This window comes from Capra hircus, chromosome 17 (assembly GCF_001704415.2).
Source record: "Capra hircus breed San Clemente chromosome 17, ASM170441v1, whole genome shotgun sequence".
NCBI lineage: Eukaryota > Metazoa > Chordata > Mammalia > Artiodactyla > Bovidae > Capra > Capra hircus.
In genome coordinates, this window is record NC_030824.1 from 26,768,375 (window position 1) to 26,785,690 (window position 17,316).

Sequence of the window (17,316 nt, forward strand, 5' to 3'; positions counted from 1 at the left end):
CTGCTGCTGCTGCTAAGTCGCATCAGTCGTGTCTGACTCTGTGCGACCCCATAGGTGGCAGCCCACCAGGCTCCCGCGTCCCTGGGATTCTCCAGGCAAGAACACTGGAGTGGGTTGCCATTTCCTTCTCCAATAGGTGAAAGTAGAAAGTGAAAGTGAAGTCGCTCAGTCGTGTCCGACTCTTAGCGACCCCATGGACTATAGCCTACCAGGCTCCTCCATCCATGGGATTCTCTAGGCAAGAGTACTGGAGTCGGATGCCACTGCCTTCTCCCCTTAGTTCCCTGCCAGGGATCAAACCTGTATCCCCTGCTTTGGAAGATGAATTCTTAACCATCTTTTCTAATTTTTAAAATTAGGTCAAGTCCTTAGGTTTAAGCCCTTTCCCTACATTTTTTAAGAAACAGATAAGTAAAAAGATTTAGGTAGAGAGTTAAAGCTCAAACTCTTGCCCACAGTAGGGCCTTTACAGCCAGCACAGGGCCAGAACACCTTTATGGAGACATGAATCCATGTCACATCAATGCAAGAAATCCTGGAAAGCAGAGTACCTTAACATTGCAGGTAAGCACTCATCAGACCCAGTTTCTTTTCTAACAAAGCAACAGAGAGTGTATAAATGAAATGTTAAGGACTGAGTGGGTACTCCGAGAAGAAGGTGGTGTCTTGTGGGCTCCAGCGTCACTCACCTGCTGCAGATGCTATTGGTCCGGCTTCGCGTCTCCCCGTTGACTTCCTGCCTCTGCTCTTGGTGCTCGGCTGCTGCAGCCTGCAGGACATCTGAGATGGAGGGGAACTGGCCCAGGGCTCCAACTGCGATCTCCCTGCCACTGACCACGTAGGGGGCCTCACGCGTGCCCCCCATGTTCGCTGGGATGCCTGGTGTCCCGCGGGTGGAGACGCTGCTGTAGGAGGAGCTATCGCTCTCCGTCCCGTCAGCCTCGGACACGTTGTCTCCAGTCAGGGACGCATTCTCCAGGCGGTCGTCAGCCTCGGGGCACAGGCTGACCTCAGACACCACTGATGTCGCGCTGCCTCGGTTCTGCTTCAGGGAGCCCCTGGTAGAGTCCGGAGCTGGAACATTTCCACCAGAATTCCGAACGTCTGAATCTTCAGTTCTGTAATCAGCCAGAGACCGAATTTTGCTTGATTTGGAACTTTTTTTCTCCTTAGGATGTGCCAGGAGCCCTAAGCTGCCCACCTTCGGCCCCCGAGGGACACTGGTGCGCAGGAAGGAATATTCTTTTGTCATAGCCACGGCACTGGCCCTCGGTAAGGTTTCTGGGTTCAACATGAGTTCAGGATCAAGTGTGCTAAAAAGTCTCGTTTTAGTTACAGGTTGACTGGACTGAGGAGGAAAAAAAAGTACAAAAATTATGTTTAAAATTGACAAGCAGCATTCAAAAATCGCCACCGAGAAAGGCCATACTGATTACATAAACAGAGCACCCTCCCGCCATGTTCCCACGTCACGGGCCTTCCATTCTTGACCTCACTCCTCCATGTCTATCCCAGGGAAAGTCCAAGCACAGGCCTATCATGATTGTGACCTGATGACATTGTAAAACACCTACTAGAGCAAGTCTTTCCTCATCATGCCTCCTTCACAAAATTTCCCTGCCTATTCTCTCATGTTTATTCTTTTAGATAAACCTTGAAATTTTTCAAGTTAAAATATTGGTCCTGTTGAATTAGAATTACCATAAATTTATAATTACTTACGGGATAATGAGCAGTTTTCCTCCATTTATTCATATCTATTTGCATGATCCTTGACAGAGAAACTTATGTAGTGTTTTATCTAGATTCTAAACCATTTTTGTTGTCATTTGATACTTAGAAATTATTTTGTTGATACTGTAAATATTATTTTTTCCCCTCTAATTTTATAACTGCTCATACTAGGATAACTACTTTTCATATCTGTATTTCAAACTGACAATTTCTGAACCCCAATTATTTTATAATATTCTAATAAACTTATAATAATAGAATTTTCAGTTGATTCGTCAGCATTTTTCTAAAGTGTTATCAACACCTGCAAATAACAATGTCATTTCTCTTATATTTTTTGCTGCACTGGGTCTTTGTTGCTGCACAGGCTTTTCTCTAGTTGAGGCAAGCAGGGGCTACTCACTAGTTGCGGTACATGGGCTTCTCATTGTGATGACTTCTCTTGTTGCTGAACACAGGTTCTAGGGCATGTGGGCTTCAACAGGTGCAGCATGTGGGCTCGGGAGTTTGCAGCTCCTGGGTTCTAGAGCATGAGCTCAATAGTTGCGGCACATGGGCTTAGTTGCTCCACGGCATGTGGGATCTTCCTAGACCAGGGATCGAACCCATGTCTCCCACACTGGCAGGCAGATTCTTCACCACTGAGCACCAGGGAAGCCCTCTTCTATTTTTTAATACTTATATCTCTCATTTCTTTTTCTTATATCATTGTGTTATCTAGAACTTCCCAACTGGCCTTGAATGAAGCTGAGGATGTGAGAAGATGACATTCCTTGATGCTAAATGAACATGACTTTCTTCTACAAATAAATTAATGTTCAGTTCATGTTATTCTATAAAGTCAGTGCAGTCGCAAAGTGGTGAGGGACAAGGTGGGTGAGGAGCATCTCAGAACGATGCTATGACACGGCAGCAAGGATACGTGAGTCGGAGCAGTGAGGAAGAGTAAGGGATGTGGGGTGGCAGACTGACTGGACCTCCCAGACAGATACACACACTATAAAGCTGCCATAATTAGAGCCACAGAGACCAAGAAAAGCCGTCGACGGACTGATGACACAGAACACAGCCCAAGAACTGGCCCAAGTATTGGTGGCGTCTATAGATATTAAGGGAGAACGGCAAAAAGTGAAAAGACAGACTACAAAATCAGCAGCCTTGAGATAATTGACCAGCAGTTCACGAAGAGGCTCATTCCTACCTCTCGCCTCCATCCAAGCAAGTGAATTATATCTACATAATAAAATAAAAAACATAGCTTATGAAAACTTTTTATATTATCTCTTACTTTTAGTATAAAAATAAGTGAATTTATATCCTTCAAGTAGGGAGATCTTAAATATGATATAAACCTTAAAAGAAGTAACAGCAAAGACTAAAAGTTCTGACTGTAAACGTTCAAATCCAATGTGCAGGGTCTTCCCTGGTGGTCCAGAGGTTAGGACTCTGAGCTTCCACTGCAGGGGGCTCAGGTTCAATCCCTTAAGATTCTGTTAGCCGAGCAGCAAAGCCAAAATGAATAAAAACAAAAAGCTGATGTGCAGCAAAAAATATACCAGAAAAGAAGTCATGGAAAATTAAGAAAAAATTATTTGCAAAAATACTAAAAGGGAATAATTTCCTCATATATAGTACCAACACAGCAAAAAGACAAACTGAAAAACAGACAAAGGCTGACAAAGACACTCAGCCAATATGTAAAAAGGTGCTTATTGTTAGGAAGTACTTTTTTTCTCAGCTATCTGAGAACAAAGATTCAATTTTTATTATTTCTAATCCTCCCAAAGATGAGAAGTCTAGCAGTCTTACAGACTGCTAAATGGAATGTAAACCAGTCCTTATCAACTAACAAATACATAAAACCTTTTACCCAATAATTTAACAGTTAAGGATTTACCCACAAAAGTATACCAAGACACAAAACATTCACTGCGGCACTGTTTGCAATTTCAAAAAATTAGAGATAACCTAAAATGTTGATCACTTCGGGCTGCTTAATGCAATGCTGGTATGTGCGCATGGTTACAAAGGGTGAGGAGGGTCTCTACTGCGCTGAGGGAGGACAGGTGCGTGAGAAAGGTCACGTGAAGAGCAGCAGAGAGAGGGCACTCGCCCTGTACACAATCTTCACCTCTACATGAAGGACCTGTGTGGTGACGCTCTCAAAGTATTTACCAGACTACAAAACGGGGGGACTTGCACTCATCCTCTCTAGCCTTTAGACATGAAGTATGAATTACACTCCTAAAGAAGTATCTTTTTATTCTTAGTTTGGGCTTCCCTGGTGGCTCAGATGGTAAAGAATCCTCCTGAAATGTGGGAGACCTGGGTTTGATCCCTGGGTTGGGAAGATCCCCTGGAGGAGGACATGGCAACCCACACCAGTATTCCTGCCTGGGGAATCCCCATGAACAGAGGAGCTTGGGGGGCTACAGTCCATGGGGTTGCAAAGAGTCAGACACGACCGATAGACTAAGCACATTTTTAGTTTACCTGTTTTTGCTGGCTTGTTTTGTTTTTAATTTGCTGCATGGGGTCTTTCTTAGTGGCACGAGATCCTTGGTCGCACCCTGCGGGACTTTTGTTGCCGTGCACAGGCTCTTCAGCTGTGATACGTGGGCTCCAGAGCACGTGGGCTCTGTAGTTGCAGCTTGCAGGCTTAGTTGCCTGAAAGCATGTGGGATCTTAGTTGCCTGAACAGGGATCAAACCTACATCCTCTGCATTGCAAGGTGGATTCTTAACCATCAGACCACCGGGAAGTCCCATGTACATATAATTTTTAAAGATGGGAACTGATGTTAAATTTCACCCTGAACTCCTAACACATTAATTGCCTAATGCTGGATGACCCAGACAGAGCTTGGACTTGCGGTGCAAACCTGAGAGGCAGGCTGCGGACAGGACGGGGCATATGTACACTGGCTGGTCTGTATCTTGGTTCCGCCACTTTACTGCTAAGTGACCTTTGGCAAGTTCTTTACCTGCCTAAGTCTCACTATAAAATCTGTGGGGAAATTAATATTGCCTGGTGCACATAACTCCTGACTACTGACTGTCACTGTAAGGTTTTCTGACAGGCCACCTGGATAGATGCCTGAATGCCCCTGACCGGGTGGGAGCCTCAGTCAGTTCAGAGCCTGGTGCTGGCTCTTCCAGTCTGTTTACATTGGCTTTGGAGCAGTGACACTCGAAAAGCCAAGATCCTCTCTTGGGAAAACAAATGGCCAATTCTGATAAGGACTTGTCACAACTAAATCATTCACTGCAAGTGTTTTAGTTTTTTAAAGCATGTTTTTTTTTTTTAGTTCGTTTAGTTTCAAATTCCTTTAATTTGAAATTTCTCAAGTTCACGATAAACTTGGATTAAGACTGAAGTGAACCTTCATACACGCCTTTCCTAGATTCACTCGACTGATTAAAAATACTATTTTCATTAGTATCCTAATGAGGGTTTCATACCTGAATAAAACTGATTTTAGGAAAGCTTATGCACATATTTTGGAGAAGGAAATGGCAATCCACTCCAGTATTTTTGCCTCGAGAATCCTATGGACAGAGGAGTCCATGCGGTCACAAAGAGCTGGACATGACTGAGTGACTAACATACATGCACACACGCTATCATGTGTGTGACACGCCACACAGTCTAATACCATACAGCAAAGTTCAGCAGAAACACTAACACAATAATAAACAAGTCAAACCCAGGACTGGCTGCTCAAGTACAGAGAGCGGTTACACCCACATGTTCGCTGCCTCTGCTTTTCTAATGGCAGATTTAGACATAAAACATGCCTGTTTGGAGGAAAGAAGGACCAGAGGGGTGGGAACCAGAGCCCCAGGAAATTTCCTCAAAGGGTGGGAACTACATGAGAAAGATGATCTTTGCAGAGACACACACAAGCCCATCCCAGCAAAGAGAAATAAACAGCAGATCCTAGAATTATGACTGACTGCCTACTGTTTTTTCCATTAGCTGGTTCGAGAGAGGGAGACTCACTCTTTCCTGCTGGCGTTTCACCCTGTACTGTTTGAGCTGTTCTTCCAGCCGCTTCCGAGCCTGCAGTCGGACCTGCTCCTCCTTCTCCAGGGGCAGCGAAGCCTCTGTTGAGCCTGAGGTGGAGAAATAGCCATTTAGAAACTCACAACACAATAGCACACAGAAGATAAATCAGAAGAGCAGCTTGGCTGTCTTGCGTTTTATTACCGATATGATTTAGCTTTAAATAATACATGGCTGTCTAGTTTGAAAGAACTGTTTGCAAACGGATGGAGAACTGTAAGCCTTGGACACTGACCACAGACAGGACCCACCTGGTGGCAGACACAGGGCCCAGCACAGGGGTGGTGCCTCCGCCAGCAGCGCACTGCCACCTATGGGCATCCTGCCAATAAAACAGGACGTGCGCCACTTGCGCCTTTTAGTAATTAAAGAACTGAACTTGAAGTTGGTGCCAGTGTGAGTGTTCTGAGGCTCCCACCAAGCTCTAACTCTGCTTCCTTACATTACAGAGGGACATGAACAGCAATCCTGATGGAACGACAGGCAGCAGCAGCTAACAGGAACATTCTACCAAACTTGCCTGCTTTACCCAGGAACATCCCAGCAGATTACCTCAGTTTCCTACCCGAGGCGACTCCCGTCTAAGGGCCATGCTCAGGGACAAGAGGGGAACTACGCTGACAACTTTCGGACAGCTAACAAAACTTAAAATATCAAAACCCAAACTTTCACTTTGGGTAAAAAAAAAGAGCTGCACAGTGAGTGAAAGGTAGGCAAGACCCAGGCCTCCCAGCTCAGGGCCAAGGGCTGGTGAGAGCAGAGGAATGCTGTAACTGAGCCCCTTCCTGGGCGGCACCATCCTCAAATATGAATTCTGGGAGGGAAGCTGCTGTTGTTTTAAATAATCCCTAAAACCTGAGCAGTCGCCAAGAATTTCACTAGGAATTCACTAGTGTTGTTACTGATTGTGCACTCATACTCTCCGTATAAGTTTCATATGAAAGAGCTTACATACTTTTCACATCACTAAGTGGTCCAGATGGCAGAGACCACCAGAGGCATGGCCTCAGGGCTGGGCACATTCCTGGGAGGGGCGGCCAGGGGAAAAGCAGGAGAACCTGGGGCCAGAGCTCACAAACCCCTCAGGTCAGGACCCAGGATTTCACACAGCATCCTGGCTGACATGCTAACAGTTTGTTTACAGAAATGTTTAAAGTATGCTGTGACACTAGCAGCATAAAGGAAAAATTCCTGTGAACACCCTCTAGTAAGCATGGGAGTGCAAGTGCAAATGAAAGCATCAAGGCAGCACTGCTGCACACCCAGCAGACTGGTGAAGGCTGAAGGGAAACAGCATCTGTCCTCTCACAGGGCATCAGCACCCTTGCAATGTGACCACCCATGATGGAGATAAACACAACCACTGCTTCTGACCAAGAGTTCTGCTCCTGGGATGGAGTGCACAGAAGTGAGAGCACCAGTGCTGCAACATGCACGGGGAGCTGCTCACTGCAGCACCGGTCCCCTGGCCCTGACCCGGCCACACTCGGGGCTCCTCCAGCCTTTAAAGAATGGATGTGGAGCTGCATCAACTGACGTGGGGCAATCTCCAGGTGACAGCGCTAGGTGAGAAGAGCATGCAGTGATGTGAAGGACATAGGCCCATTTTAAGAACAATGATCCTCTCAACCTGGCTGTTTTCAGAGGCCTGTAAGGCACTATGTGAGAAGGTGGCTGACCTGGAGGAGAGGGGAGGAAGTACTGAAGTGAGGACGAGGTGTAACAACAGCAGCTGTGAAATGAACCCATTAGGTAAGATTACACAAGTCTGTGTGTGAAAACTTGCATGTTAGAAAAGCCTGGAGGCTTCAGGGCTCTCAGGCTGACAGTTTGCAACTTGTTTGCCCCTGAATCCCCAGGGATTAGCACAAAATGAAGGCTGATTAAAGTAACTTATAGAAGAAAGCTTTCAAGCTGTGACTGTCAAGATGAAATCCCCACTGCTGCCTGCTCACCCCTCAGGTGATGGAAGACATGCACGCACAGGCCCTTCACACTGGGGCCTCCAGTGCCGTTGTCACCAGCAGGCTGTGACAAAGCGTATCTTCCCTCTGAAATGGAGCTATTTGTTAAACGCACAACCCACCAAGGTGATAAAACAGCAACGGCCGAGGGGCGAGCCCTTCGGGGCCTGTGCCTCTCAAGGACGGTGAGTGACAGGGGCCCGGGGGGTGGGAAGGGGGATGAGGGGGTGGGGGAGAGCCCAGCAGGAAGATGCTTACACAGTTGCGTTTCTTGCATAGGAAGACTGAGTCTGAGGGACTGCAAAGCTTCTTTTCTAACAATGCCCTCAGCACTAGTCCCCTGAGACTTCCTTAGGTTGTCATGGAAACCAGCCACACCTGGAGACGCATCAGGACCCGCTGGCGAGGGAGGCTCTGGGAACTGTGGTGTCGGCCCATTCAGACAGGTGTCCCCCTGGCGTCCTTCATCTGAAGTTCTGTTTACCTTGGCACTGGCACCTGGAAAAGAGGGTGTGCTGGGCCATCATGTTTTAACAACTAAAACAGGACAAGAGGGAATCTAGACATCAGAGCACTCTCCACATCCCAGGAACCTGTTCACTCTACGAGGACAGCAAGCCTGTCCTTCCAAAGGGCAGGTGATGTGGACAAGTGACTCAACCTCGCAGAGTAATGCCCTCACCTGCAGGACGCCCTCTTCACCTTCCGCACTACAGCGGTAGAATTTCAGTAGTCATGTTTCCTTTTCATTTAACAAGACCAGTAAGAAATCTTATGAAAGTCTGTTTTTAAAAAAATAGCAAAAAAACCTCCACAAATCCTTAAAACGTGGCCAACAATATTTCTAATAAGCACTGTTAACAGCAGTACTAACCAGTGTCACAGCCTCACATTTACAAAGGGCTGATTCTAAAGTTATTTCAAGGCATAAGTTTATCATCCAAAATGAGACATCAAAGGTGAAGAGTTAGAACAGCTGATGAGAATGATTTCCCCAAAGGTGAGGACAGAACCCAGAGTTTATGCTTCTGACTGACAAACACCTAATGGGTAAAAACCCAAGTTAACCAGTGATGACTATTCACCTGAGTATCAAGCTCAGTCTCCTCTACTAACATTACTACAAGTTACTTACACACTAACTGAAACCTATTTTTGTATCAAAAGGAAAGTGCTCTCCCCCTGATGGGCAGCCAGTTGGCAGCCAATGAGTCGAGGAGATACATGGAGAGGCTTCCAGGCATGTTCCAGGGGCTCCCAAGCACTGCCGTGCCCCAGGTCCCCATAAGGTTAGCACCACTTGGATCTTATGATGTACCCAGTACGCAACTAGGAAATTCCCTCTGTACCCAAGCAAATTGAAAATGGGTTTCTGTCACTTGAAATGCGAGTCCCAACTAACATAGCCACTTACTGTCATGCCTCCCTGAAAGGAAAACTAGAACATAAAGTGGTGGGGAGGGGGCAGACACAAAACAGAGTGGGAGGGCCCCACCACAGCTCTGACATAACCGTCTGTTCTTTTACACAAACAGCTGAGGTGAGGGGTGGGGTGGGAGTGGGGAGGAAACCGTGTATTTCAGATGCAAGTTAATGAGGTCAATACCACTTCCTAATGGGCTTATCAAATCTCGGAGAGTCTCTAAAGCATCCTGCTTACATACGAAAATAATTGAGAGTCACACTGCACTTTAAAAAAATCTAAAAGAAGGCCTAATAAATAATAAGACTTGACTGTTTCCAAACAGAAGTCTAATTATGGATAAACAAATAATGATGACACAAAAACTGGCCAGCCCCACCTCCTGGGTGCTTTCCAAGTGCTCATATTTCACATGGGCCTTCACCACCACCCTAAGATGCAGGGTGGAGAAGGAAATGGCAACCTACTCCAATATTCTTGCCTGGAGAATCCCTTGGACAGAGGAGCCTGGAGGGCTACAGTCTATGGGGTCACAGAGTTGGACATGACTAACTGACACACACACAAAGACGCAGGGACCATTCATCTTTCCATTTTCTCAGTAAGAGAGTGAGGCGGAAATAAACTAAGGATCTTGGTTGAGGGCTCATTCCTGTTAGCGGCAGACCTAGTTGTTCCAATTGCAGAACCCTTGATCCTGGGCCAAGCCGCATCAGCCTCACCTGGCACTTAAGGAGCAGGAAGCAGCAAAGCCATTTCAGGTGCCTGAGCACTGTTTTACCAGAAGGGAAACGCAGTTTCTGCTAGTAAATCAGTGCATACACATGTTACGATGTTCAAGCACACGCTGCCCAGGAAGGGGCATGAGGAAGCAGTCATTTATTCTGTGCTTCCAAAACACAAATAAGCCACTAGCTAACATGGAAATGTGACCCAGTAATCCTCAGAGCACTAGTGGCACACTTTCCAGTTAGTAAAAATCTGACAACCAACCAACCCAAAAGGTAGAATGTTAGGCAGGAGACAGTGATGTGTCAGTGAAGATCTGCACAAGCCTTATGGGTAAACCATGCTGCTCCATCCCTCTGGAGCAGAAAGCTCCAGAAAGTTCCCATTTCATTTAACACACATGGTGTTTGAGTTAAAGTTGGCCTCAACTAAAAAAATACATAAAAACACACTCTGAATGAATTATAAAGTTCATTAAGCTCTTAGACATCACTGTCTTCTTCCAAAAGGCAAGACGACCTCTGTTCTCCTGTTTAAAGATAAGATGTGAGCAGAACACAGAGTAACTGGCAACTTACACTGGGCTTCATCCCACTGATCCAGCGGTGCCAGTGAGCCAGGGGGCTTTGGGGGGCCCTCGGGTTGAGCTGAGGTGCCACTGCCGGATCTGTCCTCCACCAGGCCCTCCTGCACAGCCGCTGCACTGTCCATGGTCAGGGTGACACGGGCTGGGCTGACGCTCAGAGGCTACAAGTGAACTGGGAGCGAGTTCAGTTTCTGCCATTAGCAATGGCCAAAAGCTCCTGGGACGGACCACACTAGGTTTGCCATTTTGGGGAAGAGATTTACAGTCTCACAGATGGCCTGAAATCAAACCAGGTAATATCATGCATGATACCTGACAGGAATAAAAAGAGAAAGAAGGTATTATGAAACTTCGTCAGATTTGAAGTAACAAGTCCAAGACTAACATTTGGTTCCCAACATGCATTTGTATATTAAATATATTCATACAACAAATAATCCTTGAGCACCTACAGCATCCTATTTTTTGAGGATAAAAAACTGACCCAAACCCATCTGGCCCATCCCTGAAGGCCATCTGCACTGATGACTGCTGAAAACCATCCCCCACCAGGGTGAGAAGCTCCTCCATGTAACCTGCAGAGCTCCTCCATGTAATCCGCAGAGCTGGGGGTGGGGCTTGGATGACTGAGGAGCTGTCTTTATTTATTTAAACTTAACTGACTTGTATGTAAACAGCGCATGTGGCCAGTGGCTTTAGTATTGGACACAGAGGCCCAAGTGCTCACAGGGGTCGAAGGGTGAGCTCCTCTCCCAGGAGACCTGGCATGTCAGTGCCCAGGCCATGCCTTAGAACCAGAGGTCAACAAGGAAGACGTAGCAGCACGGTAAACAGGACACTAACGGAGGAAGCATGGGGGGACGAGGACACATGGAAAATAGCCACTGGGGTCTGGGGGGCAGAGAAAGGACCTCACAGCAGGTGACCAAATGCATTCTTCATTTCTCACAAGATCTGCTATCTTTCAGCTTGTTCTGCCAAGCTGAATTTAAGGGAGCAAAATTGCCCAAAGCCTGGCAACTGGTTATTGCTTTTGAAGTGTAATGAGGATATTATCACCTCGTTTCCTCCTCAACAGATAAGGTGCTGCTATTATTCTGCAGAAATGGTGGCATTTACTTCCTTGAAGATAAGATTTCATATTACCCTATGTACTGTTTGGTGTTTCATGAATTCCAGGACAAAAATTTACGGGACTTTCCTCCACGGCTTCCAAATGCCACATAGATGTTTTTGAGAAGAGCCTAAGCAACAGCTGACTCTCACTAGATGATCCTGTTTCTCCACAGTTCTCTGTCACCCTGTCACCCATGAACAGGTAGTCCTTAGCGGCTGGCACAACCTGTGAATACCTAGTGATGGGAACCCAGCAGTGTTTGAACTGCAGTGTCAATCATCCACACATTTCCCTCTGCTATCTGGCACCCAACAGGCCAGCAACATCATGGATTAATAAGTGCTGTTATGAATATAAAAAGGCTATGCTGACTTTTTTTTTGGTGGCCTCATGGCTTGCAGGATCTCAGTTCCCTAACCAGGGACTGAACCCAGCCCCTCACCATTGAAAGTACGCAGTCCTAACCAGTGGACTGCTGGGGGATGTCCTATGTCTACTATCAAGTGCAGAGCTAGTACTAAAACTCTGTACTTGAAAGGATCACAGATAGAATTGTGTGAAAACATGAGTAGCTACAATCCAGTGTAGTGAATCAATAAGCACCGGGTGCTGCTGGCTCATGGCGCCTGGTGCGAGGAAATATTTGAGGACTGAAATGATGTCTGAAGGGAGGTACCAAGGTCAACCAAACATGATCCTATGTGCAATGAGGTCTCAACTTAGTTTCTGTCTCTACAACATTCGGTAACCTCTTTCATCCACGGAGACACTTTCCAGGTTGGAAGGTGGGTAGACAAACAGGCCAGTCCACAGGTCCCTCTGAAAACCACCATCTCACAGGGACTTGGCTGCACAGGACACCACTGTGACACCTGCTGAGCCTGCCCTCACTCCGTGGGCACAGCTGGTGGTAAGCTGGCCAGAGTGACACCATAGAGGAGGTGATGCCCACAAGGCCAGGCAAGGGCACACCCAGGCTGTCCCTTCACCACAGGCTTCACTTCACAGACAGGTGACTACAGATGGTTGGGCTGGGACACACACAGTGGGCTGTGGAATCAACTGTCCCTGCCTATGGTGTATGGTAAGTGCTGGCCGTCCTGAAATGCTCCTTAACAAAGGAAGATATTTGCATTTTGCTTTGAAATGTCTTTGTTTCTGTCTTGTGGGGGTGGGGTGAAGCTGCCTACATTATCACATGTTCCCTAAGATGCCTGCCTGAGAGGGTAACAACAACAGATAAGTGCTTTTCAGAGCTGGCCCCTCTGTTGCCAATGCCCTTTTCCCTTTGACCACCAGGCAAATCCCCCAGGATCCTTTCATGTCTGCCACTAGGCACTGCTCTCAAGTCTCCTGAGTCTCAGGTAAAGCACCCCTCTGTGCCATCATGATACCCCTACGTGCATCAGTTCAGTTCAGTCGCTCAGTCACGTCCAACTCTTTGTGACCCCATGAACCGCAGCACACCAGGCCTCCCTGTCTATCACCAATTCCCGGAGTTTACCCAAACTCATGTCCATTGAGTCGGTGAATATCACACGGCAATTGTGTGTATGCCCATCTCTTCCATCACCCTGTAAGATCTTAGACACAGAAATCACCACTCCAGGTCTGCCCCTACCCCCTCAAACATCCCCTACACAGAGTAGTGCTCAATGCCGGCTGCTGACAAACAAATCTCTGCCTCCACCAAGTCCTACCCCTTAGCAACCAAGCTAGTAGTTCGAAAACAAAACGATACAGTATTTGCATCCTTGAATATCCACAATGCTTTGTCAAATATACGATAATTCTACTACTCAATGCAGTTGGGAGTCACAGTTCTGGGAGGGCAAAGAACACCTGGGAGGTACAAACTGGGAGAGCAGCATGTAAATGGCCACAGGTCAGAGAAGCATCTAAGGAGCCACAGGGAATGTGTTACTGAGGCAAGCAGTGACAACACCTGACCCTGACACTATGCAGGAAAGAGAGCATTGGCCGAGACGTTTGTGTGCACTGAGGAAGCACACCAAAGACAGAGAGAAATGTGTCAGGCTGTTTGAGCCTAATAGCAATGCACAGTCCATGCATTTGCTTGCCTTTATTTGGATTTCTTGATAAACAAGAAGTCTTCTGACTCCCAAGGAGCCCTAACTGTCCCCCCAACCCCCACCCCTTGAGATGAATGGTGCAGCCCTGGAGACCCTGTGACTGTGACTTGTTCTGGCAACTTATGAAAGTGGCCCCTGTTCACACACAGCCCTGCCTGAAGCCAGACAAGAGACAGGATTCACAGAACACCAGAAGCAGCCTCTGGGGAAGGGACATGTCTCCCTATCTATAATACACTGGCATTCTCCATGTATCCTCAGCCTCATGTGAATTTTACTTAGCATGACTCAGTCATCCAGGCCTCATTATTTCAGACTGCCGGCAAAAACAGGACAAGGAGGGTTAGACAGCTGGGAGTACATCACAAGGAAGCTGTTATTAGTAACATGCACTCCATTTTGTGATTAAAAATACAGAGATCGGCCTAATCACAGTACCATTTCTGACCACCTGCATTCTGTGTTTCCCAGAGGGAAGAGATGAAGCAAAGGTATCACTTAGAACTTCAAAAAGTATGTAACTCTAGGTTCACCACTGTCTGACATTAAGAGACTTCAGACTGAGAAACTACCATCTCAGGCAACTACGTGATCTTCAGCTTCCCCCAGACAGCAGATCACTTCGATCTGGTATACGCACATCAACAGCTCCATCTACTCTACCTTCTTTACGATGGTCCTATTGGCAATTCAGAAACAACAGAGCATGGGAATTCCATGGTGGTCCAGTGGTCAGGACTTTGCTCTTTCATTGGCGAGATCACAGGTTTGATCCCTGGCTGGGGAACTAAGATCCTGCAAGCCATGCAGCATGTCCCAAACAAAAAGAGAAACAATAGAGCATGGCCAAAGTGAAAACCCAGAAAGCCTCATGTCACTGTAGAGCAGTGTAACGTAAAGAACAGACTCAGGCATCAGACATCTTGGCTTTAGGTCCTGAGTCCTCCACACTCAGCTGTGAGATCATGGGCAGATTTCTTAACCACTCTTAGATGGTGATCCCATCAGTAAGATGCTGAGAAAAAGACCAAAAAACTTGTGCCAGGATTAAATGCAACAAGGGACATGCCCCATGACTTCAGTAAATGACAGCTATTTATTATTAGTGTTACTTTTTCCTTCAATTGTTTCTTGTCCAAATCAACAGGTAAAAGCCAACTGAAGATATTCTCATTCAAGAAGGCATACTGCTTGGATAAAGATACAGTGTACACACACGTACACACACTCTGTAATATTACTCAGCCATAAAAAAGAACAGAATTTTGCCACTTGTGACAACATGGATAGACCTGAAGAGCATTATGCTCAGTGAAAGAAGTCAAGACAGAAAAAGTCAAATACTGTATGTTATCACTTGCGGAATCTAAAAAACAGGACAAATAAAACAAAAAAGAAACAGACTCTGAGATACAAACTACTGGTCACCAGAGAGGAGAAGGGAAGGGGGATGGGCAAAGTAGATAAAGGGGATTAAGAGATACAAACTACTAGGTATAAATAAGTTACAAGGATGTAATGTACAGCACAGAGAATACAGCCAGTATTCTATAACAACCCTGCATGGAATGGAAAGTACAGAGTGTAATCTACAAAAACATCAGGACCCTGGTCTTCCAGTGGTTATGACTCATGCTTCCACTGCAGGAGGCACGGATTCAATCCCTGGCTTGGGAATCTCACATGCCTCAGAGTGCAACCCAAAAACAAGGAAAAAAAAAAACCCCACATCAAATTACTATGTTATACACCTGAAACTAACATAAGGTTGTAAGTTAACTACACTTTAAAAATTATACTGCTGCTTAAGGCAACTGGAAAAAAAAAAAAGGCTACTTTAGAATCTGAGTAATGTCAGATGATTTTTATTTCCTTTTCTTGCCATTCAAGGCCCATTGTAACTGAAGGCTATCACTCCAACAAAAAGTTATGTCTCCAATACTTAAGGGACAATTTAAAAAATAAAAAAACAAACCCATGAGTCACCTGTAAATAGCTTACAATGTCCCAGTGGTTTCCAATCACACTGACAATAAAATCTAAGCCTCTTACCCTGAACTAGGAAACTGCATACCATCTGGCCCCTCCCCACACTGCATCCTTGTCCCTTATCGCTTTCTTCCTTTTTCATTACACACTTGCCATACTTCTCTAAGAACATCAGATTTACTCCTCCCTCGGGGTCATCACACTTGCTGTTCATTCTGCTTGAAACACTCTTATCCCACCGTTTTTCATGGCTAATTTCTTGTGATAGAAACCTTAGGTCAAAAGTCACTTTCGCAGACAGGCTTTCCTACAGACCCACCCCAAGCACCGCCTAATACTCTCTCAACAATGTCTCATTTATCCTCCACTACGACGTAAGCTCAGTACAGCAGGGATCCTGACACGATATCAGCTCTGGATTCCAGGACCTACAGTGAGTGTTGCCCATCACACGACCAACAGTTGCTGAATGAAGGCGGAGCTGTTCACGCCAACACCAGCACACTAGTGACAACGCCTGGCCTCACTCCCTCTGGAAAGTATTACTGCACCGGTGAAACGCCTCTAAGCACCCAGGATCGAGATGGAATCGAAGTGGACTCAGAGACTGAGATCACACGCGTTCTTTAAACCAAGCTTCACACTAACCACCCGACACGAAATCACGCATGTCATCTTGACATAACTTCTGCAAAAGGACAAGAGCTGTTTCTCAGCAGCTCCAACAGCAGCTGCGGGTACCCCTGAACAAATCTCTCCCTGGCACGGGTAGACAGAGCTCCGGAAGGGCTCGAATGTATGTTTATTTATGAACCCAGTTCCCTAACAGCTGCACAAGCCAGCTTCCAGGCCCGGAGGCTACCAACGGTGAGGAGCCAGACTAGCGCGGGGCGTTGCCGCTCAAGACAGAGTTGCGGTCGGCCTCCCCGTCCGCTTGGGCCCCGCCGCCCTTCTCCCAGCCCATACCCCGACTGTGCTGCGGTTCCCTGGATTCTCGCGCCCTCCGCGACCAGCGCTCCTGCCCAAGCACCACCCCGCGACCCTCACCCCGGCGGTGCGGAAGCCGCGGCGAACGCCCGGCCCGGCCGCTCCGGTGGAGACGTGGCCCCTCGAGGGGCGGAGCGCGGAGCAACGACGTAATCTGGCCCCCCCGGAAACAGCCTGTACGCAGTGCCTCCGTTCCGCAAGACAGAGGGTCCCTTTCTGCTAGCCCGCAGCCGCCCTCGGGCGGGGACTGCTTCAACCTCAACGTCTGGATAGAGCCCACTCACAACTGGTCCGAAGAGGATTTCAGAAAGTAAATCTGGGGGACCTTTCCCTTTCAGAAACGCAGCTCCCAGACTTGCCGGACCAACTCCAACAGGAAGCCGGCAGTTAAGCTTCCGGCGGAAGTGGCGTGGCCAAGCTCCGGTCCCGCCCCCGCCCCGCCCCGCCCCAGCTGTCAGTGCTTGGGCATGGTCGTTCTGGCCCCGCCTCTACCTTGTTGGCGGCATTGCTCGTAAGCACCCTGGTGGGCGTGGGTCAGTGTGGGTGGAGGTGGTGGTGCTGGCCGCTGTCCCTCTTCTAAACCCTCTACAACGCTAGTCCTTATCTTTCAGGTATGCAAGAGACTCATG

At 47.2% G+C, this 17,316-nt stretch overlaps 1 protein-coding gene across 5 annotated transcripts in view; it reads right to left on the reverse strand.

Moving 5' to 3' along the window:
- The window catches only part of GOLGA3 (golgin A3), a 46,463-nt gene extending 29,362 nt beyond the window's left edge, over positions 1 to 17,101 (reverse strand). Inside the window, exons 1-5 of one of the 5 annotated variants that reach the window (XM_013970577.2) lie at positions 16,972 to 17,101; positions 10,494 to 10,813; positions 8,142 to 8,261; positions 5,737 to 5,849; positions 690 to 1,348 (exon numbers count right to left, since the gene is read on the reverse strand). In XM_013970577.2, coding sequence (XP_013826031.2) covers positions 690 to 1,348; positions 5,737 to 5,849; positions 8,142 to 8,261; positions 10,494 to 10,626 — 1,025 coding nt within the window. In that variant the 5' untranslated portion in view covers positions 10,627 to 10,813; positions 16,972 to 17,101. The other 4 variants (XM_013970576.2, XM_013970574.2, XM_005691329.3 and 1 more) reach the window with 4 other exon arrangements.